General features: G+C 52.0%; 5 protein-coding genes across 5 annotated transcripts; 3 read left to right on the forward strand and 2 right to left on the reverse strand.

The window, feature by feature from the left end:
• Window positions 1–380: 380 nt before the first annotated feature.
• On the reverse strand, window positions 381–1,325 carry LOC6601118 (39S ribosomal protein L46, mitochondrial). Its single transcript, XM_002026157.2, has one exon. It carries the CDS (start codon window positions 1,281–1,283, stop codon window positions 498–500), a length of 786 nt encoding a protein of 261 aa, XP_002026193.1. The 5' UTR covers window positions 1,284–1,325; the 3' UTR covers window positions 381–497.
• A 90-nt stretch (window positions 1,326–1,415) lies between these two features.
• Window positions 1,416–1,804, forward strand: LOC6601119 (U6 snRNA-associated Sm-like protein LSm8). Its single transcript, XM_002026158.2, has one exon. The coding sequence runs from the start codon at window positions 1,477–1,479 to the stop codon at window positions 1,762–1,764; it is 288 nt and encodes a 95-aa protein (XP_002026194.1). The 5' UTR covers window positions 1,416–1,476; the 3' UTR covers window positions 1,765–1,804.
• Window positions 1,789–3,229, reverse strand: LOC6601120 (DNA polymerase delta small subunit). Its single transcript, XM_002026159.2, has one exon. The coding sequence runs from the start codon at window positions 3,131–3,133 to the stop codon at window positions 1,838–1,840; it is 1,296 nt and encodes a 431-aa protein (XP_002026195.1). The 5' UTR covers window positions 3,134–3,229; the 3' UTR covers window positions 1,789–1,837.
• An 823-nt stretch (window positions 3,230–4,052) lies between these two features.
• LOC6601121 (ankyrin-1) lies at window positions 4,053–7,374 on the forward strand. Its single transcript, XM_026993930.1, has 4 exons — window positions 4,053–5,185; window positions 5,256–5,588; window positions 5,657–5,760; window positions 5,816–7,374. The coding sequence occupies exons 1-4, from the start codon at window positions 4,372–4,374 to the stop codon at window positions 6,638–6,640; spliced, it is 2,076 nt and encodes a 691-aa protein (XP_026849731.1). The 5' UTR covers window positions 4,053–4,371; the 3' UTR covers window positions 6,641–7,374.
• A 588-nt stretch (window positions 7,375–7,962) lies between these two features.
• On the forward strand, window positions 7,963–20,670 carry LOC6604039 (dynein heavy chain 12, axonemal). Its single transcript, XM_026993958.1, has 6 exons — window positions 7,963–10,092; window positions 10,236–10,416; window positions 10,474–13,701; window positions 13,996–18,868; window positions 18,923–19,242; window positions 19,429–20,670. Exons 1-6 carry the CDS (start codon window positions 8,024–8,026, stop codon window positions 20,656–20,658), a joined length of 11,901 nt encoding a protein of 3,966 aa, XP_026849759.1. The 5' UTR covers window positions 7,963–8,023; the 3' UTR covers window positions 20,659–20,670.
• Window positions 20,671–20,719: the final 49 nt, after the last annotated feature.

The raw sequence follows: 20,719 nt of genomic DNA on the forward strand, positions 1-20,719 counted from the left end.
TATGAAGCGCCATTAAACGCTTAGCTTCCAGTAAAGTAAAGTAAACAAGCATTATACACTTTCTATAGTCGTTTCGTCGAATGTCTGTAATCGAAATATCAAAAAGTTTAAGATACTATTGCTATACTATCCGAATTAAATACATAATGATCCAGCCTTTTCCTGTTTTCTGTTTGTCCAGTTTCTACGTGTATTCGAAACGAAAGAGTTTTGAGATATCTTGAGCAAATAAAATATTTTATAAAAAATACAAAAAGAGAAAAAAGCTTAACAAACAATAAATATTGCCTCTGTATTGAACACATATTTACAATCCGTGAATTGCAAATAAATACATATATTGCTGCATGTCTAAAAATGTTAAATATAACGAGGTTTACTTCTGAATGCCGTTGCTGGGGACTGGGAGGGATTCGGTTTCAATCCAGGAGTCGAACAGAAATCTCATCTCTTTATTTATTTTCGATTTATTCTTTAGAAAACATTAATATTTACAATTATAACAAAAACTTTTTTATGCTATCCGCGTATGCGACATTCGTTAGCTTCCCGTCGAGGGCATCCTTGGGCAGCCACTCGTACTTGGGACCCGGCGTCTTCTTGTCACCCACATTGCCAGTGCGGAGGGAGGCGCGATAGAAGAACACCTTGGCCCCGACGCTCTCGGCCCGCTGATTGCTGGGGTACTTGTACTTGTGGAAGCCCACGGGTGCGTTTCCGTAGAAGAGCACCTGCAGATCGTCTCCGCACTGTTCGCGTAGCACACGCTCCGCCGTCTGGCGCATGGACTCACCGTCTTGGCGCTTTCCCTGCGGCAGGATCATGTGCTGCTCCTGGCCGAGCTTTTGTTGCACCAGCAAATAGAGCGTGTCCTCCAGACACCGGTCCGTTGAGCTGGTCTTTTTAGCCGCATCATCGGGAGTCGTGCGGGAGCCCAATTGGAATTTCTTCAGCTCCTCGACGTATGCATCTTTCAGGTCTTGGGCGGTCTGCTTGGTCATGCTGTCGTCCAGATCCACCTGCACTTTTCCCTGCTTGATGAGCTTGGCCTGGGCCAATTCCCGTTCGTTCTTGAGCTCATGGTCGGACTTCAGGCTGTTCTCGTACTCGACACGCCACAGCAAGTCTTGGAACTGCTGCTCCACAGGGCTTAGTGACTTGGAGACCACGGGCAGTCGTTCCACGAGAACGCCGGCGTAAAGATCCCATTTCTCCTGGGCGGCTGCTGTGGACTGGGCGCGAGTCGCTTGCCTGGCCCCAACCTGCACAAAGCGTCGTAGCATTGTTCAGTTTTTAATTTAAAAGTTTATGGCAAAAAATCCAAAAAAAACGAGCCCCGATTACATGAGCAGCAGAACATATGTTCGCGAGTTGCATTTGCCACCTATCGCTATCGGTATCGGAAAGCGCGTCGCTAGCGTTTTACCGTATCCGTATTTGCCTTTTTCTGACAAATAAAACGAAATAAGGTGAAAAATGTCCGGCCTGGAATCCTATATCAACCACACCGTGTCCATAATTACTGCGGATGGACGGAACTTCATCGGGACACTGAAGGGCTTCGACCAGACCATCAACATCATCATCGACGAGTGTCATGAGCGGGTTTTCTCAACGTCGTCCGGCATCGAGCAGATTGTGCTGGGACTACATATCATTCGCGGCGACAACATTGCAGTAATTGGATTGATTGACGAGAGCATCGACTCCCGCCTGGACTTCGCCAACATCCGTGGGGAGCCTCTGGGGCCCGTTGTGCACTAATGAATAGCGAATAAAACAAGACTCTTTATATTTACTAAAATGCATGTAATTTATTTCAATATGACTTTATATTTCATTCAGATTCTACGCTAAAGCTTATCTGCCTACAGGAGAGCGTGTCCAGATCTACCACGGCGACGCTCTTCGTCTTGCCGAAGCTGGGCACGCAGACTAAGCATGTGCGTTTCCCCTCGGAGGTAACATGAAGTGCCGTTTCGAAGGCTTCGCAGTTTCCTGCAAAGTAGACGTGGGGACACTCCCGCATGATGAATGGATCGTTTTCGATGTACGGATAGCAGGCCAGAGTGTCTGGGGCTGTGGGGGCCACATGGCCCCATGTTAGGGTGCAGCGTAGGGCCTCTAGAGAAGACTCCATCGAAGTACTGCGGAGGAGATCTGCCACATTCTGACCTGCAGTGCCCACAATGAGAGCATCATCCAGGCGACAATTGTACGGATTGGTCACGGCCTGGAACGATGTGAGTTGTGCCGCTTGGGGAAACATGCATTTGTGGAACGGCTGTTGCGGCAGCATAAAGTTGGCCGGATCGTAAGCGCCCGGCATCACATCGATGGGCAGGCATTGCGCCCACGAGGCGAACCAACTGTCCAGCTGGGTGACCGCCTGGACAGTGTCGTTGGCGTTCGCTTGTGAGCGTGCTACCTGCAGGGTCGGAACATGCGCCACTGCACTGCCGCGCACCGAGTTTCCGGCTATGATCAATCGGACCAAGGATTTGGCATCTTTCCCATTGCCCAGACTGCCGCTAAGCCAGTACTGAAACAGGTTCAGTGCTTCTACATAGGTGTGGGCCTGCAGCTGATCCAAGCCAGATACAAGCACCAGCAGACGGTTCCGTATGGTAGACAAAGGCTTCTGTGGCCCACTTTCATAGTACATCACATCGTCGACGTTGAAAAAGCCTTCGTTATCTGTTCCGCCCAGGACGGCGCACACGATGCCGGTGGCCATGAGCTGGGTCTGCAGCATCTTACCCTGTAAACGCACCCGCTGCAATTCATCCTCTAGGATCACCTTGTCTTCAGGCTCCGAGTAATTCTGTCGCGGGGGCTGGGGTGCCAATTGATTCTCCTCGGATATGTCCCTTAGGATGCTGGGCTTGTGGGCCTGGTGCTTGTAGATGGTGCCAATCAGGATGCAGTGCACATCCTGTTCGCCACGCAGCTCGCACAGCTTCTTAATTGGCTCCGTTTTTCCCCACTTCTTCTGGGCAAGCGGCGTCAGGAGGCGCGTCATCTCGGCCAAGCGGTGAGCGTACAGGTGACAGAACTGCTTCTGGTAATTGTACTCCTTCAGCAGATATTGGCTGCTTAAGTTCTCGTAGGAGCTCTCAAACCGAAGAGTCATTATTTACGCTTTTATGGATGTTCTTTTATACTTTTAAAGTGTGCGTCCGTCCACCTATCTATCGATAACAACGATCACTAGTCACCGTGTTGCTCTCGTTATCGCATAGATTGATTGATTCCAAAAATTGCGCCAAACCTGCGCAACAGAATTCCCGTCGACAAACAGCTGTTTTTTTTACGATGATACCGGTTGATTAAAGATAAAATTTGAAATTTCAAGTTGATTTCAACTATTTTAAAAAATGTATTTTTCTTGGCTACAAAATTAACGTTAAGCGTAAAAAATTGTAGTTGAGGGAAGAGGAGTAAATATACGTATAAGCATTAAAACAAATACTATCAAAAATTTGGTTAATTCTAAATTAAGTTCAAATCAAAAGTTGATTTTATATACCCGTCCTCCTCAGATTCGTGCTCAGTCTCTCGTGATGGCCTATGAGCTTTAGCAGCGCGCGCCTTGGCCCTGGTGTGTTTTAAAATGTCTATCACTTTCAGTTTGCTTGATTCCGTTGACGGAAGGCTAAATATTTCGCTGTATTTACTGTATTCGGCCCCATTGACAACGGACAAAAGGCTGCTGGCTGCACTTGAAGGTACGCGGCTAGACCGGTCGGAACCCTGTTGGCGTAAAAACTGATTTTTGGGAAATACATTCGCGTCGTTGTGGCTACTCATGGAGTACATGGGCGCGTTCAGCACAGTGCATACAGTGCGGATTGCATACGATAGTGCGGACTATAATCGGCTTAGTAATTTTCATGCACCAGATGGAGTAAAAAAATAGTAAAAAAATAGCTTTTATTACTTTTGGATTATATCGATAAAACGATGAACTTATTCCGTCCGTTCACGTCAGTGAATAGTTCGTTTTTTTCGTTCATGAACCACCCAACACTAAAGAAGAGAGCAACTGAAATTCAGCGAAAAAGTGGATTTGGAAAAAAAGAGTTTTGGATGTGTTAATGCAATGCATTTAGTGAATAAAGGCACAAACGAGATGGGGAACAATGTGATAGCGTGAATGGAGTGCCTCATGCCTCCTGCTCAGTTGCCAGTGCTGATTTGGCGAATGTTTAACAGAGCGTATTGATTTTTACGGCTGCGGGGACTGCTACGCATTTTGTTGTTTATTGTTTTCCACAGCAGGTCACAACAAAAACTGCGTCGCAGGACGGTGAAGCATGAAAGTGGGGTTTTAGCTGGATTAAAGAACGAGAAGCCAGCCAGCGAAGCGACATGGGTGGTTCCGTGAGCCAAGTGTTCCGTTCTGGGTCGGCACTGCTTTCACATCGCGATGGCCACAAAGTGTCGAAGGCAACGGAGGAGAAGATCCAGACGCTGTTCGAAATACTGCGTGCCAATCCCAAAATCTCGCTGCAAACACTCGAAAGCCTTCTGATTCAGATACCGAAGAACGAGAATATCCTGGTCATATACGATGATTGCGGATACAACATCCTGCAGCGCAGCGTCGGCCTAAATCACATTGATCTCACCAAGTGGCTCTTGCACCGCCACCGGCCCGATGTGAACCGTTCCCCCTGCTCCCTGCCGCTGCACATAGCTACCCTCCGAGGCTACGAAGAATGCGTGGAACTTCTCCTGCGCCACGGTGCGCGTATCGACGTGGATACCCGGATGTGCTTCCCCGGCGCCCATACGCACAACTGCGAGGAAAGCGGCAAGTGGCACAACAATGTAGACGACGTCAGCGAGCGATTGAACAACAAGCTTCAAAATGCTCTGTGCTATGCGATCGATGGCGACCAGTACAATGTTCTGAGCCTGCTCACACAGAAGATGGAAGAGCCTTGGATACCGTTTCGAGCTAAAAAGCCGCTCTTGCACTTGGCCTGCGAGCGCGGTGCATGGAATTGTGTCCAGCAGCTGGTCCTGACGCGATCGGAAGAGATAAATCTTATCATGGATGAGTACTATCCGATACACCATGCCGTGCTGCATGATGGCCGCTTTCTCGAGCTACTTATACAGCAGGGAGCCGTGACCACAGTACGTACCTGTACCCAGCAGATGACCTTGCTCCATGTCGGTGAGTTCAAGATGGAATTAATCTCTCAACGTGATAGCAGAATGTTATGAAAACAACATTCCCCATGCAGTTATATTTGCTGCACGTAAACCGGCCGAGGACACGCTGGCCACTCTTCGCATCCTACTGGAACGCGGCTGCAAGGAGCTGATCAATGCCCCCGACTCGCTGGGGAACACGCCACTGCATGCACTCATCGTGCGCTATGCTTTGGAGGAAGCTCGTTACGGCTACGACAAATGGAGCAAGTGGGACGTTTTGTATTTGGTGCGGTTCCTGCTGCAGAACGGAGCTAAGCAGTCCATCAATCAGGCGGGCAACAGTGCCATGGCCTGTGTATTTCGCCACCTGCGCGACTGGGAGGTCTGCTACGAGCTACTCAATATGCTCATCAAGGAGGATGGTAAGGGGAGAAAACTCCTGTGCATTGAATCGTTATTGGGATGTGGTATACTGGATATACTCTTGCAGGTGATCCCAACATTGTGGGCAGGGATGGGTCTGTGCCCATAATGGTACTGTTAGTGCCGCTAATCAACAAGGACCATCTTCATCATTTTACGCATTCAATGAAGGTGAGTCCAAGCAAACATATATCCTGGCAGAACGTATAGTAACCTGTAGTTTTAGGTCTGCTATCTGAACTGCATACGCATTTTGCTGCAGCATGGCGCGAATCCGAACTGTTCGTATCGCGCCAATCTTAAGCCGCTGCACGTTCTCGTGTTCACGGTTAGCGAGAACTTTACCCTCAATTGTGATGCACAGAAGCGCACAAACTTTGATTTTATCAAGAACATTCTGCTGCTGCTGCTGCAGCATGGCCTGGACTGCAACAAGACATATCAGCACATTCTGCAGGCTGTCATGGATATGGTGCAGAATGTGCGCACTTGCCACGACATGGAGTGCATATACGAGCTGACGCTGACGCTCATTCAGTACGGGGCCGATCCGAATATTGTGCTGAGCAGCAAGACTACGCCGGGCATAGCGATCTTCTCGAGCGAAATTGCCAGCTACGGCGAGGCTCTGGGCGGCGGTGGGGCCGCCGCTGCTTTGGGGGGCGATAACACGTTCCGCAACTCTTTCCGCACAAACTCTCGATATCTGCTTTTTTACTATATTATACTGATAACGAAGAAGGAATTTATACTCAACGATCCGCATTTGACGTTTACGCGTATCATCCATCTCTTTTACCTGACCATGGAGCACGAGCCGCTCTACAATTGCCTCAAGTCGCTGCACAACTTCTACGTTGCCCAAGTTCCCAGCAAGAAGACCGAACAACTGATTGCCCTGATATCCTCGCTCTACCGCAAGCCGCGCAGCCTCAAGCAACTGGCTCGCTGGGCTATATACGAGGCGCTGAACCGCAAACTGGCCCCAAATGTCAATCGCTTGAACCTGCCCAGCCCGCTCAAGGACTATGTGCTGCAGTTCGAGAGATAACAAGTGGGCGTCGTCGATGTTAACCCTTAACGACCAATGAAACCCAACCACAAAAAACTAAAATCAATCATTACTGCAATTGTTATGTTGCCCCTAAGCTGTATACTGATTAATATGCATATTTACCGCATACTAATACACCTACGACGAGGTATCGTATGTGGGTAACCAATAATTACAAATTATACATACATACTCGTGTGTATTTGATATATGAAAACGCTTAAACGTATGTACCTAGAGAACTACAACAACACAACTAAAATATTGGCAAAATCAAATGTGTGCAATTTCTTTGATACGAATCTATTATTGGAAAGGAAAAGAAAGCTCATCTACTCGTATGTTTTGTATTTATATTGTATACGTATTCAGATTGTATAGCTATTGTATAATGTATTGCGCTTTATTGTAAACTGTAAGCACGTCCCGAATTCGGTGCCCAGCTGCCGACAGGTGACGTCTATTCCTATCTGCACCGATCCTATCCCCTGATACTATCTCATGCCGTAACCGTATATCGGAATCGGAGATCAGCATTAACTTGAGGCTTTTGAACTGATGAATATTGGGTGTTTTAGAATATTGTATTGTATTTGCAATTGACGAGATGTTATATAATAAATATTGTCATTATTGTTGCTAAAAAGTTGTTAATCTCTGTATCTGCAATGTAATTTCAATCGAATGAATAACGATCAATCAATAAATAAAGAAATTTTTCGCCATCGTAATTTGGATACAAACCGAACAAAAGATTTATGACAAGAACGTTTTTAGTTGAGTCACTGAGATTATCGGATAATGCCACCGCCTGGCGTCGGTGTCATCCCTTCATTTGCACAGGCCAGACAAAGTAACGGGACCGAGCAAAGAAAACAGCCAACCTCAAACCGTTCTCTGCGCTTCCCAAAAGTTAAGGGTAATACGAGTTACACGGTGCTTCAACTCTTTGGATTAAGAGTGTCAACTGAAATGAAATTTCTTAATGGCGTCCTTGTGCGCCACACATGAGCACTCACGGAATGCAGCCTACAGGCTCCTGGCGGCAGGAACAGACAGGCTGAGTACCCCAGAGGCGGTGAAATTTACTGATCGCGATGGGCTGGAGTGTGACGGTTGGCTTCTTCACTCAAGGCCGACATCCGACCGGAACGTGGAGCCGGTTGGCCAGACTGGAAGTTGAACGTCCCTTTCAGCCCACAGAAAGGGTCGAGTACCGGGTATAAAAAACAAACACAATAAGTTGCCTTAGCAACAACTATAAATACGGAATACGGAAAGTTGTCAGGCATTGAGAGTGGAAAACCCTTCCATGAAAGGAATCCCTTTGCATGATATCGCATTGAATTTTGGATTCGATTGAAACAAGAGTCACTCACCATGTACAGCCGCAAGCTGAGCCGCATGCATCGGCCGCCCTCGGACACCAGGAAATACGATAATGAGCCGTACTTGAAGAATCCCCTGCTCAAGTTCCACATCTCTGAGGTCCACGAGCGTCGACACTATCAGTTCCTTAAGCAAAAGGCGGCTGACGTGAAGGTGAGAATTGCCCGCCAGTCTTGGCATCCCGAACCGGACATCCGGCCGCTGCCGCAGTCCCATTACGTGGACAACCTGCGGCGCGAGGTGCGCAAGATAATCGTACCGCCAATGCTGCGCAAGACAGAGGCCAAGATATTGAGCTTCGCCTCGGAACGGTTGCGGCGCAGATACCCAGAGATGGTGGACTCGTACATGAAGGATGTGCATGAGGAGTTCAACCGCCTGATGAAGATCTACAGCATGAAAAACATACTGCGCCACCCTGAGTTCTCCGACGAAGACCCATCCAACTTTGAGTTGCCCCACGCAGACATCCATTTCAAGCGTCCCGGTCGCACGGGCAACTACAGCGTTTACCTGGAGAACCGCCGAAAGATTGGCCTGAAGCTGCTCATCCTGCAGCTGCCCATGCGCGCCGTACTGAACATATCGGTGTCGGATCTGCCAAACGTCGTCTGCATCTTCAAGTACGTAAGCGCCACGGGCGCCCAGCAGCAGCAGATGGGGCTGTGCGGACGCGAAGCACTCTCCTACAAGTTCTACCGCAAGTACATCCAAAACCAGCTGGACAAGGTGAACACCTTTCTTCGGTGGACTTGGTATCCCAAGCTGGTTATTGTGTTGCGGAAGATGCTGCGCAAGCGGGTGATGCCTCCGGCCTTGTGGAAGCGTGCTTGGAGCGGGTTGGAGGGACTGATGAACCGGGAGCTAAACAACATGAAGATGCGAACATTTATTGAAATGTTTCGCATCTGTAGCGATCCACGTACGATGCCCATGTTCCGTATGTCCTTGGAGTGGACCGAGACCTCCGGCGACCTGGACACGCGGCCCAACCTCTTTAGCATTCTACGCACCTTTGCTGAGATCGCCACGGAGATCTCGATGGTCGGCTATCGCATGGAGCCGCTGCAACCTCAGGTGGAAACCCTCACCACAATGGCCGCGTACGCCAAGGTCAGTGACTACCTCAAGATCGAGATGAACGACAACTCCCTGAAGGATGTTATTGACAACGTTCAAAAGATCATTATTGCCACCTACGACGAGGTCACACAGTTCATAGAGAACTTTAGAAGCAAGTACCATGCCCTGTTCTCGTGGGAGGAGCGTGAGGCTCTGAACATCTTTCTGGCCGAGCCGCATGAGTTCGAGGAGTACTTTGCTCGGATCGACATCTACTACGAGTTTATCAATATGCTCCGCAGCGAGCCAGCGACCGAGTACTTTGTGATGGCCATCATCCACAACGAGCCTGCGATCCAGGGCCTCCGCAATTTGGCAGAGAATTTGATTGCCGAAATCACCGTCATCATTATACGAGAGCACATCAAGGCTGAGGAGGAGATTTGCGAGGAGTTCGAGAAGATTAAATACCGCGCTCTAGAGATACCAAAGTCCACGGAGGAGCTACTTGAGAGCGCCGACTATATGATCCATGTAAAGACGGTGAAGCTTGCCGAGCTGACGGATCGCATCCATTACTGCCTCCAGGTGGGCACCAACATTGTCGAGCTGAGGGAAATGTCCAAGTATCATTTCGATCTGACTATCAAGACCATCACCTGGATCAAGGTCATCAACGAGATATGCGAGTACAACGCCTCCCAGCAGGAACAGTTCAAGTTCCTCTTCGAGGAGCATCTGCAGGAGGTGGTGAAAAAGCTTAATACTGATATTGAGGAAATGCTGCCCAAGTTGGCCATCATCGACGATATGAGCAGGCCGGAGAAGTTTCGCGACAGCTATATAATCCTGCAGAACTTTATTGATCAGCTGAAAACCTTTGACGACTACGTCGCCTGGATTAACAAGGAGGAGAAGCTATTCAAGGTGGCCCAAACCGAATATCCCACGCTGGAGGTGATCAAGTCCTTTGTCTATCCATTTGCAGAGCTAATGAAGTGAGTACTGTCACACATAGACACACATATATAGCACCAAAGACCATCAAATTACCAAGACTCTCTGTTGCAAACAAAGCCCATCCCATCCCAGTTGTCATTGGAGAATTTTGATGGTTTATGTTCCCTTTTGATATCCACAGATGTTGCATTGACTGGCAGCGCTATTTGAACGTGTGGCGGGATGGACCCTTTGAGTATTTGGAGCCCAAGTTTGTTGAATCGACAACCGACAATTATTTGAAGGAGTTCCAGAAGAACCAGAAATACTACCGCGTCAAGATCAAACAGGATCTCATTGACAATCCCGTTTGCAAATTTAAGGTGGGTCAAAAATTGCAACATATGTGTGCAAAAGATCGCTAAATCGTATAATTGCAGGGTCAAACTGAAGATCCCGATCCGGCTAAGCATCCAGTGCCGTTGCGGCTGTGCACTTCGATGATTCAGTCCATCAAAGACTTCACCACTGGTGTCTTTGTGGTCAACATCATGTGCAATCCGGCTCTAAGGAAGCGCCACTGGAAGGAGATGTCTGAAATTGCCGGCTTTGATGTCACACCGGATGCGGGCACTACCCTGAGAAAGATTCTCGACTCTGGACTGGATAGCATTCTGGATCAGTTTGAGATCATCAGCATCAGTGCAAACAAGGAGCTGCAGCTGTGGAACGCCCTTCAGGCAATGATCAAGGAATGGGAGAACAAGGTCTTCCCCACGGGCCCATACAAAGAGACGGGTGTGACGATCCTTAATAGCCTGGACGACATCCAGGCGCTGCTCGACGACCACATTCTCAAGACGCTGACAATGCGCGGCTCGGCGTTCATGAAGCCCTGCGAGGAGGAGGTGCGCGCCTGGTACGAGAAGATAATGCGGGTCAACGAGACGCTTGACCAGTGGGGCAAAGTGCAGGCCAACTACCTGTACCTGCTGCCCATTTTCTCCTCCAAGGACATCGTGGCTCAGATGCCGGAGGAGGGTCGCCTGTTCACCATTGTGGAGCAGACCTACACCCGCAACATGGGCCTGGTGCTGCGCCAGCCGCTGGTGATGGAGACGGCACCAGCATCTGGGCTGCTGGAATCCTTGCAGAAGGCCAACGAACTGCTCGAGGATATATCGACGGGTGTGAGCAATTACCTTGAGAAGAAGCGCCTCTTCTTCCCGCGATTCTTCTTTCTGGCCAACGACGAGATGTTGGAGATCCTTTCGGAGACGAAGGATCCGCTGCGCGTGCTGCCGCATCTGAGCAAATGTTTCGAGGGCATTAACAGCCTGGAGTTCGACTCGAGCAAGAATGTCCTGGCAATGATCAGCAGCGACAAGGAGCACATTGAGTTCATAGAGCCTGTCTCCACGATGGCTGCCGGCGGTAGCGTGGAAAAGTGGCTCATCGGAGTGGAGGACGAGATGCTGAAGGCGGTTCGCAACCAGAACGAGCTCTCCTTCGGCCACTATCCCAAGGTGAAGCGGCATGAGTGGGTGCTGGAGTGGCCCCAAATGGTGGTGCTGGCCATCTCGCAGGTATACTGGGCCGCCAAAATGCACGGCTGCCTGCGTCGCACTTTCGGCACCAATCAGGCCGTTATGGCCAACTTCTTTCAGGAGCTGTCCAAGGAGTTGAACGACATTGTGGCCCTCGTGCGTTCGCCCGTGATCAGCAACCTCAACAGGATCACCATCAAGTCCCTGATAGTCATCGATGTGCACGCCAAGGACGTCACCGAGGAGCTCATTCGGCTGAAAATCAACAGTGAATACGATTTCCAGTGGCTAGCCCAGATGCGCTACTACTGGGAGGATGAAAAGACTCTGGTGAGGATCATAAACGCCACCGTACCTTTCGCCAACGAGTATTTGGGTAACTCGGATCGGCTGGTGATCACCCCGCTCACGGACCGCTGCTACCGCACCCTGGTTGGCGCCTACCAGCTCCATCTGAACGGAGCCCCAGAGGGTCCTGCGGGCACCGGCAAGACTGAGACCACCAAGGACCTGGCCAAAGCCCTGGCCGTCCAGTGCAAGGTCTTCAACTGCTCCGACGGACTGGACTACAAGGCCATGGGCAAGTTCTTCAAGGGCCTGGCCTCGTGTGGCGCCTGGGCCTGCTTTGACGAGTTCAACCGCATTGAGCTAGAGGTGTTGTCGGTGGTGGCCCAGCAGATTCTTCTCATTATCCAGGCGGTGCGGGCCAATGTGAGCAAGTTCATGTTTGAGGGCACAGAGCTGATGCTTAATCCCGCCGTCTACGTCTGCATCACCATGAATCCCGGCTACGCGGGTCGCTCGGAGTTGCCCGACAACCTAAAGGTCCTGTTCCGATCCGTAGCCATGATGGTACCGGACTACGCCATGATCGGTGAGATATCCCTCTACTCGTACGGATTTGTGGACGCCCGCAAGCTGGCCGTCAAGATCGTGACCACCTACCGGCTTTGCTCGGAGCAGCTGTCCAGCCAGAACCACTACGACTACGGCATGCGGGCGGTGAAGACAGTTCTCTCTGCTTGCGGCAACATCAAGAAGCAGTATCCGGACGAGCTGGAGGACATCCTGCTGCTGCGCAGCCTGATCGACGTGAATCTGCCGAAGTTCCTGTCATTCGATGTGCCGCTCTTCGAGGGTATAATCTCGGACATCTTCCCGGGCATCAGTCTGCCGCACATCGACTACAGTCTCTTCGAGACCGAGTTCAAGCGTGTCTGCCTGGAGGAGGTGCTGGAACCAGCCCCATCATTCCTCACCAAGGTCATCCAAACGTACGAGATGATCATTGTCCGGCACGGCTTCATGTTGGTGGGCGAACCGCTGGCAGGCAAGTCCAAGACGCTGCAGGTCCTGTCCAAGGTCATGTCTGCGCTGAAGATTAAGGCTCCGCAAAAGAGCAGCTACTTCCAGCACGTGCTGATGGGCATCATGAACCCTAAGTCAATCACCATGAACCAGCTATACGGCTCCTTTGATCCCATATCCTACGAGTGGACCGACGGCCTGGTGGCCAAGATTTTCCGCGAGTTTGCCATGACACCCACGCCAGACCGCAAATGGGTGATCTTCGATGGTCCCGTGGATGCTGTGTGGATTGAGAACATGAACACGGTGCTGGACGACAACAAGAAGCTGTGCTTGACCAGCGGCGAGGTGATCACTATGTCGCACGAAATGTCCATGATCTTTGAGGTGATGGATCTGGCCCAGGCATCGCCTGCCACCGTCTCCCGCTGTGGCATGATCTACATGGAGCCCTCGACGCTGGGCTGGCGTGCCTTCGCTAACAGCTGGCTGAAGAAAGCAGATCCGCGGTGGGCCGACGAGGAGGGCGTCGAGTATGTGTCGGCCATGCTGCAGTGGCTCCTGCCACAGTGCCAGACATTTGTCCGTCGTAATTGCAGCCAGTTCGTCCGGTCGGGGGAGTTCAACTGCATGCTGACGACCTTTGACCTGATCGACATGCTGCTGGACGAGGCCATCGAAGAGAACCCGGAAGATTACCAGAAGTACATCGTGGGCTACTTCCAGGCCGCCATTTTGTTCGCCCTGGCCTGGGGCGTTGGCGGAATTCTGGACACGGCCTCGCGAGACAAATTTGATGCGTTTTTGAGAAAGGTAAGGAGTTGAATAACACCGTTCCACAGTGGTTTTCTACTTTGCACAAGACTAAATTTTAGGCTGTAAGATTAGGCTGATTGGTAAGATCTCATGATCATCTTTAGATCTTACTACGTATCCACCTCTGTTTTAAAAATTCATAAACCGCATGTAGGCGCCTTTCTGCACTTTAATAATTACCACTCGGTATCTACAAGGCTTTGTGTTGTGAAAAGTACAAAGCCAATGTAGTGCAGTATACATATGTATCTTGAAAGATGTACAGATTCACTCCTTTACATTCCTTGGCAGATCTATGACGGTGAGGAGGCAAACCCACCAGAGTTTCTGGGAAAAATGGAGGTGACTCCGCCCGTGGAGGGTCTGCTCGTGGAGTACGTATACGTGTTCAAGCAGCGCGGGACGTGGCGCTACTGGCCGGAGCTGGCCAAGCGCATGGATGTGGAGGAGACGAAGACGGGCGTTATTGTACCGACTGTGGACACGGGCCGCTATGTGCACCTCCTCAAGATGCACGTGAAGCACAAGAAGCGGATGCTGCTAGTGGGCCCCACGGGCACCGGCAAGAGCGTCTATGTGCAAAACTATCTGATGAACAAGCTGAACCAGGAGGAGTACGAGTCGGGTTTCATCACCTTCACGGTGATGATCACGGCCAACCAGTGTCAGGAACTACTCATCTCGAAGCTGCAGAAGTGGAAGCGTGGCATCTACGGACCGCCCAAGGGTATGCAGAGCGTCCTCTTCGTCGACGACATGAACATGCCCGTGAAGGAGGTGTACGGGGCACAGCCGCCGTTGGAGCTGCTGCGCCAGTACTTTGACTACGGGCACGTGTACGATCTGAAGGACGCCTCCAAGCTGTACATCCACGATGTCCTGATCATGGCCGCCTGCGGCTTGCCGGGTGGCAGTCGCCAGGACGTCTATGCCCGCTTCCTCAACCACTTCAATGTGTTCTCTATCAACACCTTCAGCGACGACAGCATGTTCCGCATCTTCCTAAATGTGGCGCTCAGCGGCTTCCGGCGCTCCGGCCACGGCCAGGACGTATTCTTGGTCACCAATCAGATCGTCAGTGCCACCCAGAGCATATATAAGAGCGTCCAGTCCGAGGTACGGGCTACTCCGGCCAAGAGCCACTACGTCTTTAATCTGCGAGACATCTCGCGCGTCGTCACCGGCTGCACCCTGGTGCGCAAGGAATCCGTCAATGACAAGAAGGTGCTTGTGCGCGTGTGGTACCACGAGGCAATGCGAGTTTTCTTCGACCGTCTTGTGGACGACACAGACCGCAAGTGGATGTTCGACAAGCTGAACGACTGCCTGAAGGCCAACTTCAAGGACAAGGTTGAGAATATCTTCGACAAGTACTGCGTCCAGGTGGGAGACGAACAGGTGTTTAGCATGGAGACCGCCAACAACGTGTTCTTTGGCGTCTACTTCGACGAAGACAGTGTGCCGGACGAGCGGCGCTACGAGGAGGTGCCCAGCGTGGAGGTGTTCCTAAAGGTGGCTCTGGACAGCCTCGATGACTACAACTCGACACGCCGCTCCAAAATGGACATCACCCTGTTTACCTTCGCCCTGCAGCACTTGAATCGCATCTGCCGCATCATCTCCATCCAGGGAGCGAGCGCATTACTAATTGGTTTGGGGGGATCGGGCCGCCAGTCGCTTACGAAGCTGGCCACCAACATGGTACAGACTTCGTTCTTCCAGCCTGAAATCACCAAGAATTACGGGGCCAATGACTGGCATGACGACATCAAGGTGATCCTCAAGGAAGCGGGGGGAATGAATAAGCACACAACCTTCCTGATAACTGAGAACCAGATCAAGATGGAGCTCTTCCTGCAGGACATCGATTGTCTGCTGAATCAGGGCGAGGTGCCCAACATCTTTCCCATCGACGAGAAGCAGGAGGTTCTGGAGATGGTACGTCTGGCCGCCCAGGGCGGCAACCGCAACATTGACGTGTCGCCACTGCAGGTCTTCTCGTTTTTCGTGAACCGCTGCAAGCAGAAGCTGCACATCGTCCTCAGCTTCTCGCCCATCGGGGATGCCCTGCGTACGCGTGTCCGCCTGTATCCATCACTGGTCAACTGCTGCACCATCGACTGGTATGACAGCTGGCCGGAGGAGGCGCTCCAGATGATCGCCAGAATGTCTCTGGTGGACGTGAACGTGCCCTCCGAGGAGATTAAAATGGCCATTGTCGACACCTGCCAGTACTTCCACACGACAGCAGCCCGGGCCACGCGCGCCTTCTGCCAGTTAAGCGGGCGCCACATCTACCAGACAAACGCCTCCTTCATCGAGCTCATCCGCTCCTTCCAGACTCTCATCGACCTGAAGCAGAGCGAGACGATGTTCGCCAAGATGCGATACATCGGGGGCCTGGACACGCTTGCCAATGCAGCTGCCGCCATCTCCATTATGCAACGCGATCTGAACGCCCTGCAGCCGAAGCTGGTGGCCCTGGCGGAGGCCTCCCGCAAGATGATGCTCGAGATCAACAAGGAGACCCTGGCGGCAAGTGCAGCCGCCGAGCAGGTGAAACGGGACGAGGAGGTGGCCTCCGTGCAGGCCGTAGCGGCGCAGGTGCTGAAGAACGAGTGCGAAAAGGATCTGGCCAAGGCCATTCCCGTCCTGGAGGATGCCCTGGCCGCCCTCAACACACTGAAGCCCGCGGATATCACGCTCGTAAAGTCAATGAAGAACCCACCGTCGGTCATCAAGTTGGTTATGGCGGCGGTGTGCGTGATCAAGGCTATACCGGCGGATCGTGTACCCGATCCCTCGTCGGGCAAGATGGTGCAGGACTACTGGGGGCCCAGCAAGCGGCTGCTGGGCGAGATGAACTTCCTGCCCGCTCTCAAGGAGTTCGATAAAGACAACATTCCGGTGGAGATCATGAAGCGCATCCGCAAAGAGTTCATCCCGAACAAGGACTTTGATCCCAAGGTGGTGGCCAAGGCCTCCAGTGCGGCCAAGGGTCTCTGCCAGTGGATCATCGCCATGGATATGTACGACGACGTGGCCAAAGTGGTGGCTCCCAAAAAGGCCAAGTTGGCCGGCGCAGAGAAGGAGTACGCGGACACAATGAGCTTTCTGGCCGAGAAGCGTGCTCTGGCCGCCGCCCTCGAGGAGAAGGTGGCCCTGCTCAACATAGAGCTGGACAAGGCCAACGAGGAGATGAAGAAGACCGAGGAGCATGCCGAGAACTGTCGCAACAAGCTGCTGCGTGCCGAGGCCCTCATTGGAGGCCTGGGTGGTGAAAAGTCGCGCTGGAACAAAGCGGCCGACGACCTGCAGGAGCTATACGACCATCTGCCCGGCGATGTGCTCCTCTCGTGCGGCATCATTGCCTACCTATCGGCAGTGAATCTGCAGTCGAGGACAGAGTGCGTGAACGACTGGTTCCAGAAGGTGACGAAGCTAAAAATTCCCTGCTCCAAAAAGTACTCCATCACGGAGGTGCTCGGGCTGGAGGTGACAATCCAGAACTGGCAGCTAGATGGCCTGCCCAACGACGAGTTCTCCAGCGAAAATGCCATCATAGTGTCCAGCTCCAGTCGCTACAGCCTCTTCATCGATCCCCAGGGGCAGGCCAACAACTGGCTGAAGAACATGGAGCGCAAGAACCGCCTGAACTGCGTCAAGTTCAATCAGGGCAACTACATGCGTATCATCGCAGAGGCCATGGAGTACGGCACTCCTGTGATCATCGAGAACGTGCAAGAGGAACTAGAGGTGCCTCTGGACCCCATTCTGATGCACCAGACCTTCATCCAGGGCGGCGTCAAGCACATCAGCCTTGGTGAGGCGGTGGTGCCACTGTCACCCAACTTTCGGCTCTATATGACCTGCAATCTGCGTAATCCGCACTTCCTGCCGGAGACCTTCAACAAAGTGACGGTGATTAACTTTGCGCTCACCCAGAACGCACTGATGGACCAGCTGCTGAGCATTGTGGTGGCCAAGGAGCGGCCGGATCTGCAGGAGCTGCGCATCACCCTCACCACAGAGGCGGCGGCCAACAAGGGGGCACTGCGGGATGCCGAGAACCTGATCCTGAAGACGCTATCTGCCAGCGAGGGGGACATTCTAGAGAACGAAGCGGCCATCCAGATTCTGGGCGAGTCCAAGGGCCTATCCAAAGACATCCAGGAGAAGCAGGAGGCGGCTAAAGAGACGTCCGCGAAGATTGAGGCCTTCCGGCTGAACTACAAGCCGGTGGCAGTGCATTCCTCTATTCTGTACTACTCCATCACTGATCTGCCCAACATCGATCCCATGTACCAGTTCTCTCTGAATTGGTATATCAACCTGTACATGTACTCCATCGACACCGCCAACAAGTCCAAAGATCTGCCACGACGCATCAAGTTCCTGGTGGATGGGTTCACCAAGAACTTGTACAACAACGTTTGCCGGTCCATCTTCGAAAAGGACAAGCTCCTGTTCTCATTCATCCTCACCGCTCGCGTCTTGTTGGGCACGGGCCAAGTGGAGATGCGTCATCTAGCACACCTGGTCACCAATGCGAAAGAATCCAGCCACATGCCGCCCAATCCCGATCACAGCTGGATCACAGAGACCGTCTGGCTGAATGTGCTGCGGCTGGAGGAGCTTAAGGAGCTGCGTGGGATTGTGGACGCGTTTCGGAAGAACCTGTCCGCCTGGCAGGCCATCTACGACCACGCCTCGCCGGAGCTGCAACCTTTGCCTGCACCCTGGAACGACAAGACCACTGCCTTTGAGAAGATCATCGTGCTGAAGGCCCTGCGACCGGACTCTGTCTTCCTAGCAGTTCGCAACTTCATCGCCCTCACCATCGGGGATCAGTTCGTGTCGCCGCCAGAGTTTGACATTTCCAAGTCTTATGCCGATTCGACGGCCCTGACTCCACTCGTGTTCATCCTCTCGCCGGGTGCTGATCCACTGGGCTCCCTGCTGGCATTCGCCGAGAAAATGGGCCAGGAGGAGACCTTTCAGAGCATCTCGCTGGGCCAGGGCCAGGGCCCGATTGCCACAGCCCTTATCAAGAGCGCCCAGGAGATGGGCTACTGGGTGTGCCTGCAGAACTGCCACCTGGCCGCTTCTTGGATGCCCGCCCTGGAGTACATGTGGGAGAACATGGACACCTTCAACACCGTTCGTAAGTGAGGGAAAGTCTTTTCCCAATCCTCTTATAACTTTTTTTTTTCCATAGCCAACTTCCGCCTCTGGCTGACTGCCTACCCCACGCCTCAGTTTCCTGTGACTATTCTGCAAAACGGCGTAAAGATGACAAATGAACCACCGACTGGGCTGAGGGAGAACCTGATGCGCTCCTACAACTCGGAGCCAATCAACGAGTACGAGTTTTATGCGGGCTGTGCCAAGCAGGATCGCGCCTTCACTCGGTTGCTGTACGGCATCTGCTTCTTCCATGCGGTGGTGCAGGAGAGACGCAAATACGGACCGCTCGGCTGGAACATCGCCTACGGATTCAACGAGTCTGATCTCCAGATCTCTGTGCTGCAGTTGAGCGTAAGTTTGTATCGATTACACCGTGCGACAGTGGTTTTGTATTTTGCACGAGACAAACCCTAAACAATTGATGGGTTGAAGTGATTTTTGTATGACCCTTCAAAGGATTTATCAGACACTGTCGCACAGTGCTATCATTCATCATGGTTCGCGATACATTTATGGTTAAAATCTTCCACATTCCAGATGCTTCTCAACCAATATGAGCACGTCCCGTACGATGCCATCTCGTATCTGACCAGCGAATGCAATTATGGCGGCCGTGTGACGGACAACTGGGATCGACGCGCGATCGTCACGATTCTGGCGGACTTTTGTAATCCCCAGGTGGTGGCCGACAACCGGTACAGGTTCGCCACAGACGACCGCTACATACTGCCCCGCAAGATGGAGCACCGCGAGATGCTGCGCTACCTGGAGGACAACATACCATCTCTGGCGCCGCCCGAGGTGTACGGTCTTCACGCAAACTCGGGTATAACGCGAGACCTGCAGACCACAAAGACACTGCTGGACTCGATGATCCTGCTGTTGGGCAGCGAGGCGGCGGGCACTGCAGGCGCCGGAGTCAGTGCGGAGCAGATAATTCTGAACACCATAAAGCAGATTGGGGAAGATATGCCGGCGGACATGGACATTGAGGCGGCAGCCGAGAAATATCCCGTGGACTACAATGAGTCTATGAACACGGTGGTGGTGCAGGAAATGGAGCGCTTCCTTAAGCTGCAGAAGGAGATACGGGCTTCCTGCAGGGACCTGGCCATGGGAATCAAGGGCATAATTGTCATGACCCCCGATCTGGAGAATGTCATGACGGCCATGAAATTCAATCGCATACCGCTCAAGTGGATGTCCAAGTCGTATCCCAGCCTCAAGCCGCTGGGATCCTATGTCCAGGATCTGTACAAGCGCCTCAACTGGCTGTTCCACTGGTACATGCACGGCAAGCCACCCACCTTCTGGCTATCCGGTTTCTTTTTCACGCAGGCCTTCCTCACGGGTGCCATGCAGAACTTTGCCCGCAAGTACAAGATACCCATCGACACGCTGACCTTCGACTATGATGTGCTCAAGGTGGAGACGAAGGCGACGCCCCCAGACGATGGCGTCTACTGCAACGGTCTGTTTGTGGAGGGGGCGCGCTGGGATTGGGAGCATAACATGCTGGTGGAACAATACCCTAAGATACTCATCTATATTATGCCCGTCATCTTTTTCCGGCCCGTGCTCATTTTGGACCTAGTTGAGGGAACACGCTATAAGTGTCCCCTGTACAAGACGGGCGAGCGCAAGGGCACGCTCTCCACGACGGGACACTCGACTAACTATGTGGTGCCGCTTCTGCTCAATACCCAGGCGAAACCATCGCACTGGGTGAAGCGGAGCGTGGCCCTCATCTGCCAGACAAACGACTGAGAGAATGGTATTCTCAATACATGTGTGTGTTTATTAAACATTGTTCAAAATTAATAAAATA

This window comes from Drosophila persimilis, unplaced genomic scaffold (assembly GCF_003286085.1).
Source record: "Drosophila persimilis strain 14011-0111.01,24,50 unplaced genomic scaffold, DperRS2 tig00000977-arrow-arrow-pilon, whole genome shotgun sequence".
Lineage (NCBI taxonomy): Eukaryota > Metazoa > Arthropoda > Insecta > Diptera > Drosophilidae > Drosophila > Drosophila persimilis.

What these genes read in the sequence shown, in the direction of transcription:
- LOC6601118 (XM_002026157.2), bottom strand. Translation starts at nt 1,283, where the DNA reads ATGCTACGACGCTTTGTGCAGGTTGGGGCCAGGCAAGCGACTCGCGCC.
- LOC6601119 (XM_002026158.2), top strand. Translation starts at nt 1,477, where the DNA reads ATGTCCGGCCTGGAATCCTATATCAACCACACCGTGTCCATAATTACT.
- LOC6601120 (XM_002026159.2), bottom strand. Translation starts at nt 3,133, where the DNA reads ATGACTCTTCGGTTTGAGAGCTCCTACGAGAACTTAAGCAGCCAATAT.
- LOC6601121 (XM_026993930.1), top strand. Translation starts at nt 4,372, where the DNA reads ATGGGTGGTTCCGTGAGCCAAGTGTTCCGTTCTGGGTCGGCACTGCTT. An exon ending in GATGACCTTGCTCCATGTCG is followed by an intron (nt 5,186 to 5,255) that starts GTGAGTTCAAGA and finishes TTCCCCATGCAG; the next exon opens with TTATATTTGCTGCACGTAAA. An exon ending in ATTTTACGCATTCAATGAAG is followed by an intron (nt 5,761 to 5,815) that starts GTGAGTCCAAGC and finishes CTGTAGTTTTAG; the next exon opens with GTCTGCTATCTGAACTGCAT.
- LOC6604039 (XM_026993958.1), top strand. Translation starts at nt 8,024, where the DNA reads ATGTACAGCCGCAAGCTGAGCCGCATGCATCGGCCGCCCTCGGACACC. An exon ending in CCATTTGCAGAGCTAATGAA is followed by an intron (nt 10,093 to 10,235) that starts GTGAGTACTGTC and finishes TGATATCCACAG; the next exon opens with ATGTTGCATTGACTGGCAGC. An exon ending in GGACACCTTCAACACCGTTC is followed by an intron (nt 18,869 to 18,922) that starts GTAAGTGAGGGA and finishes TTTTTTCCATAG; the next exon opens with CCAACTTCCGCCTCTGGCTG.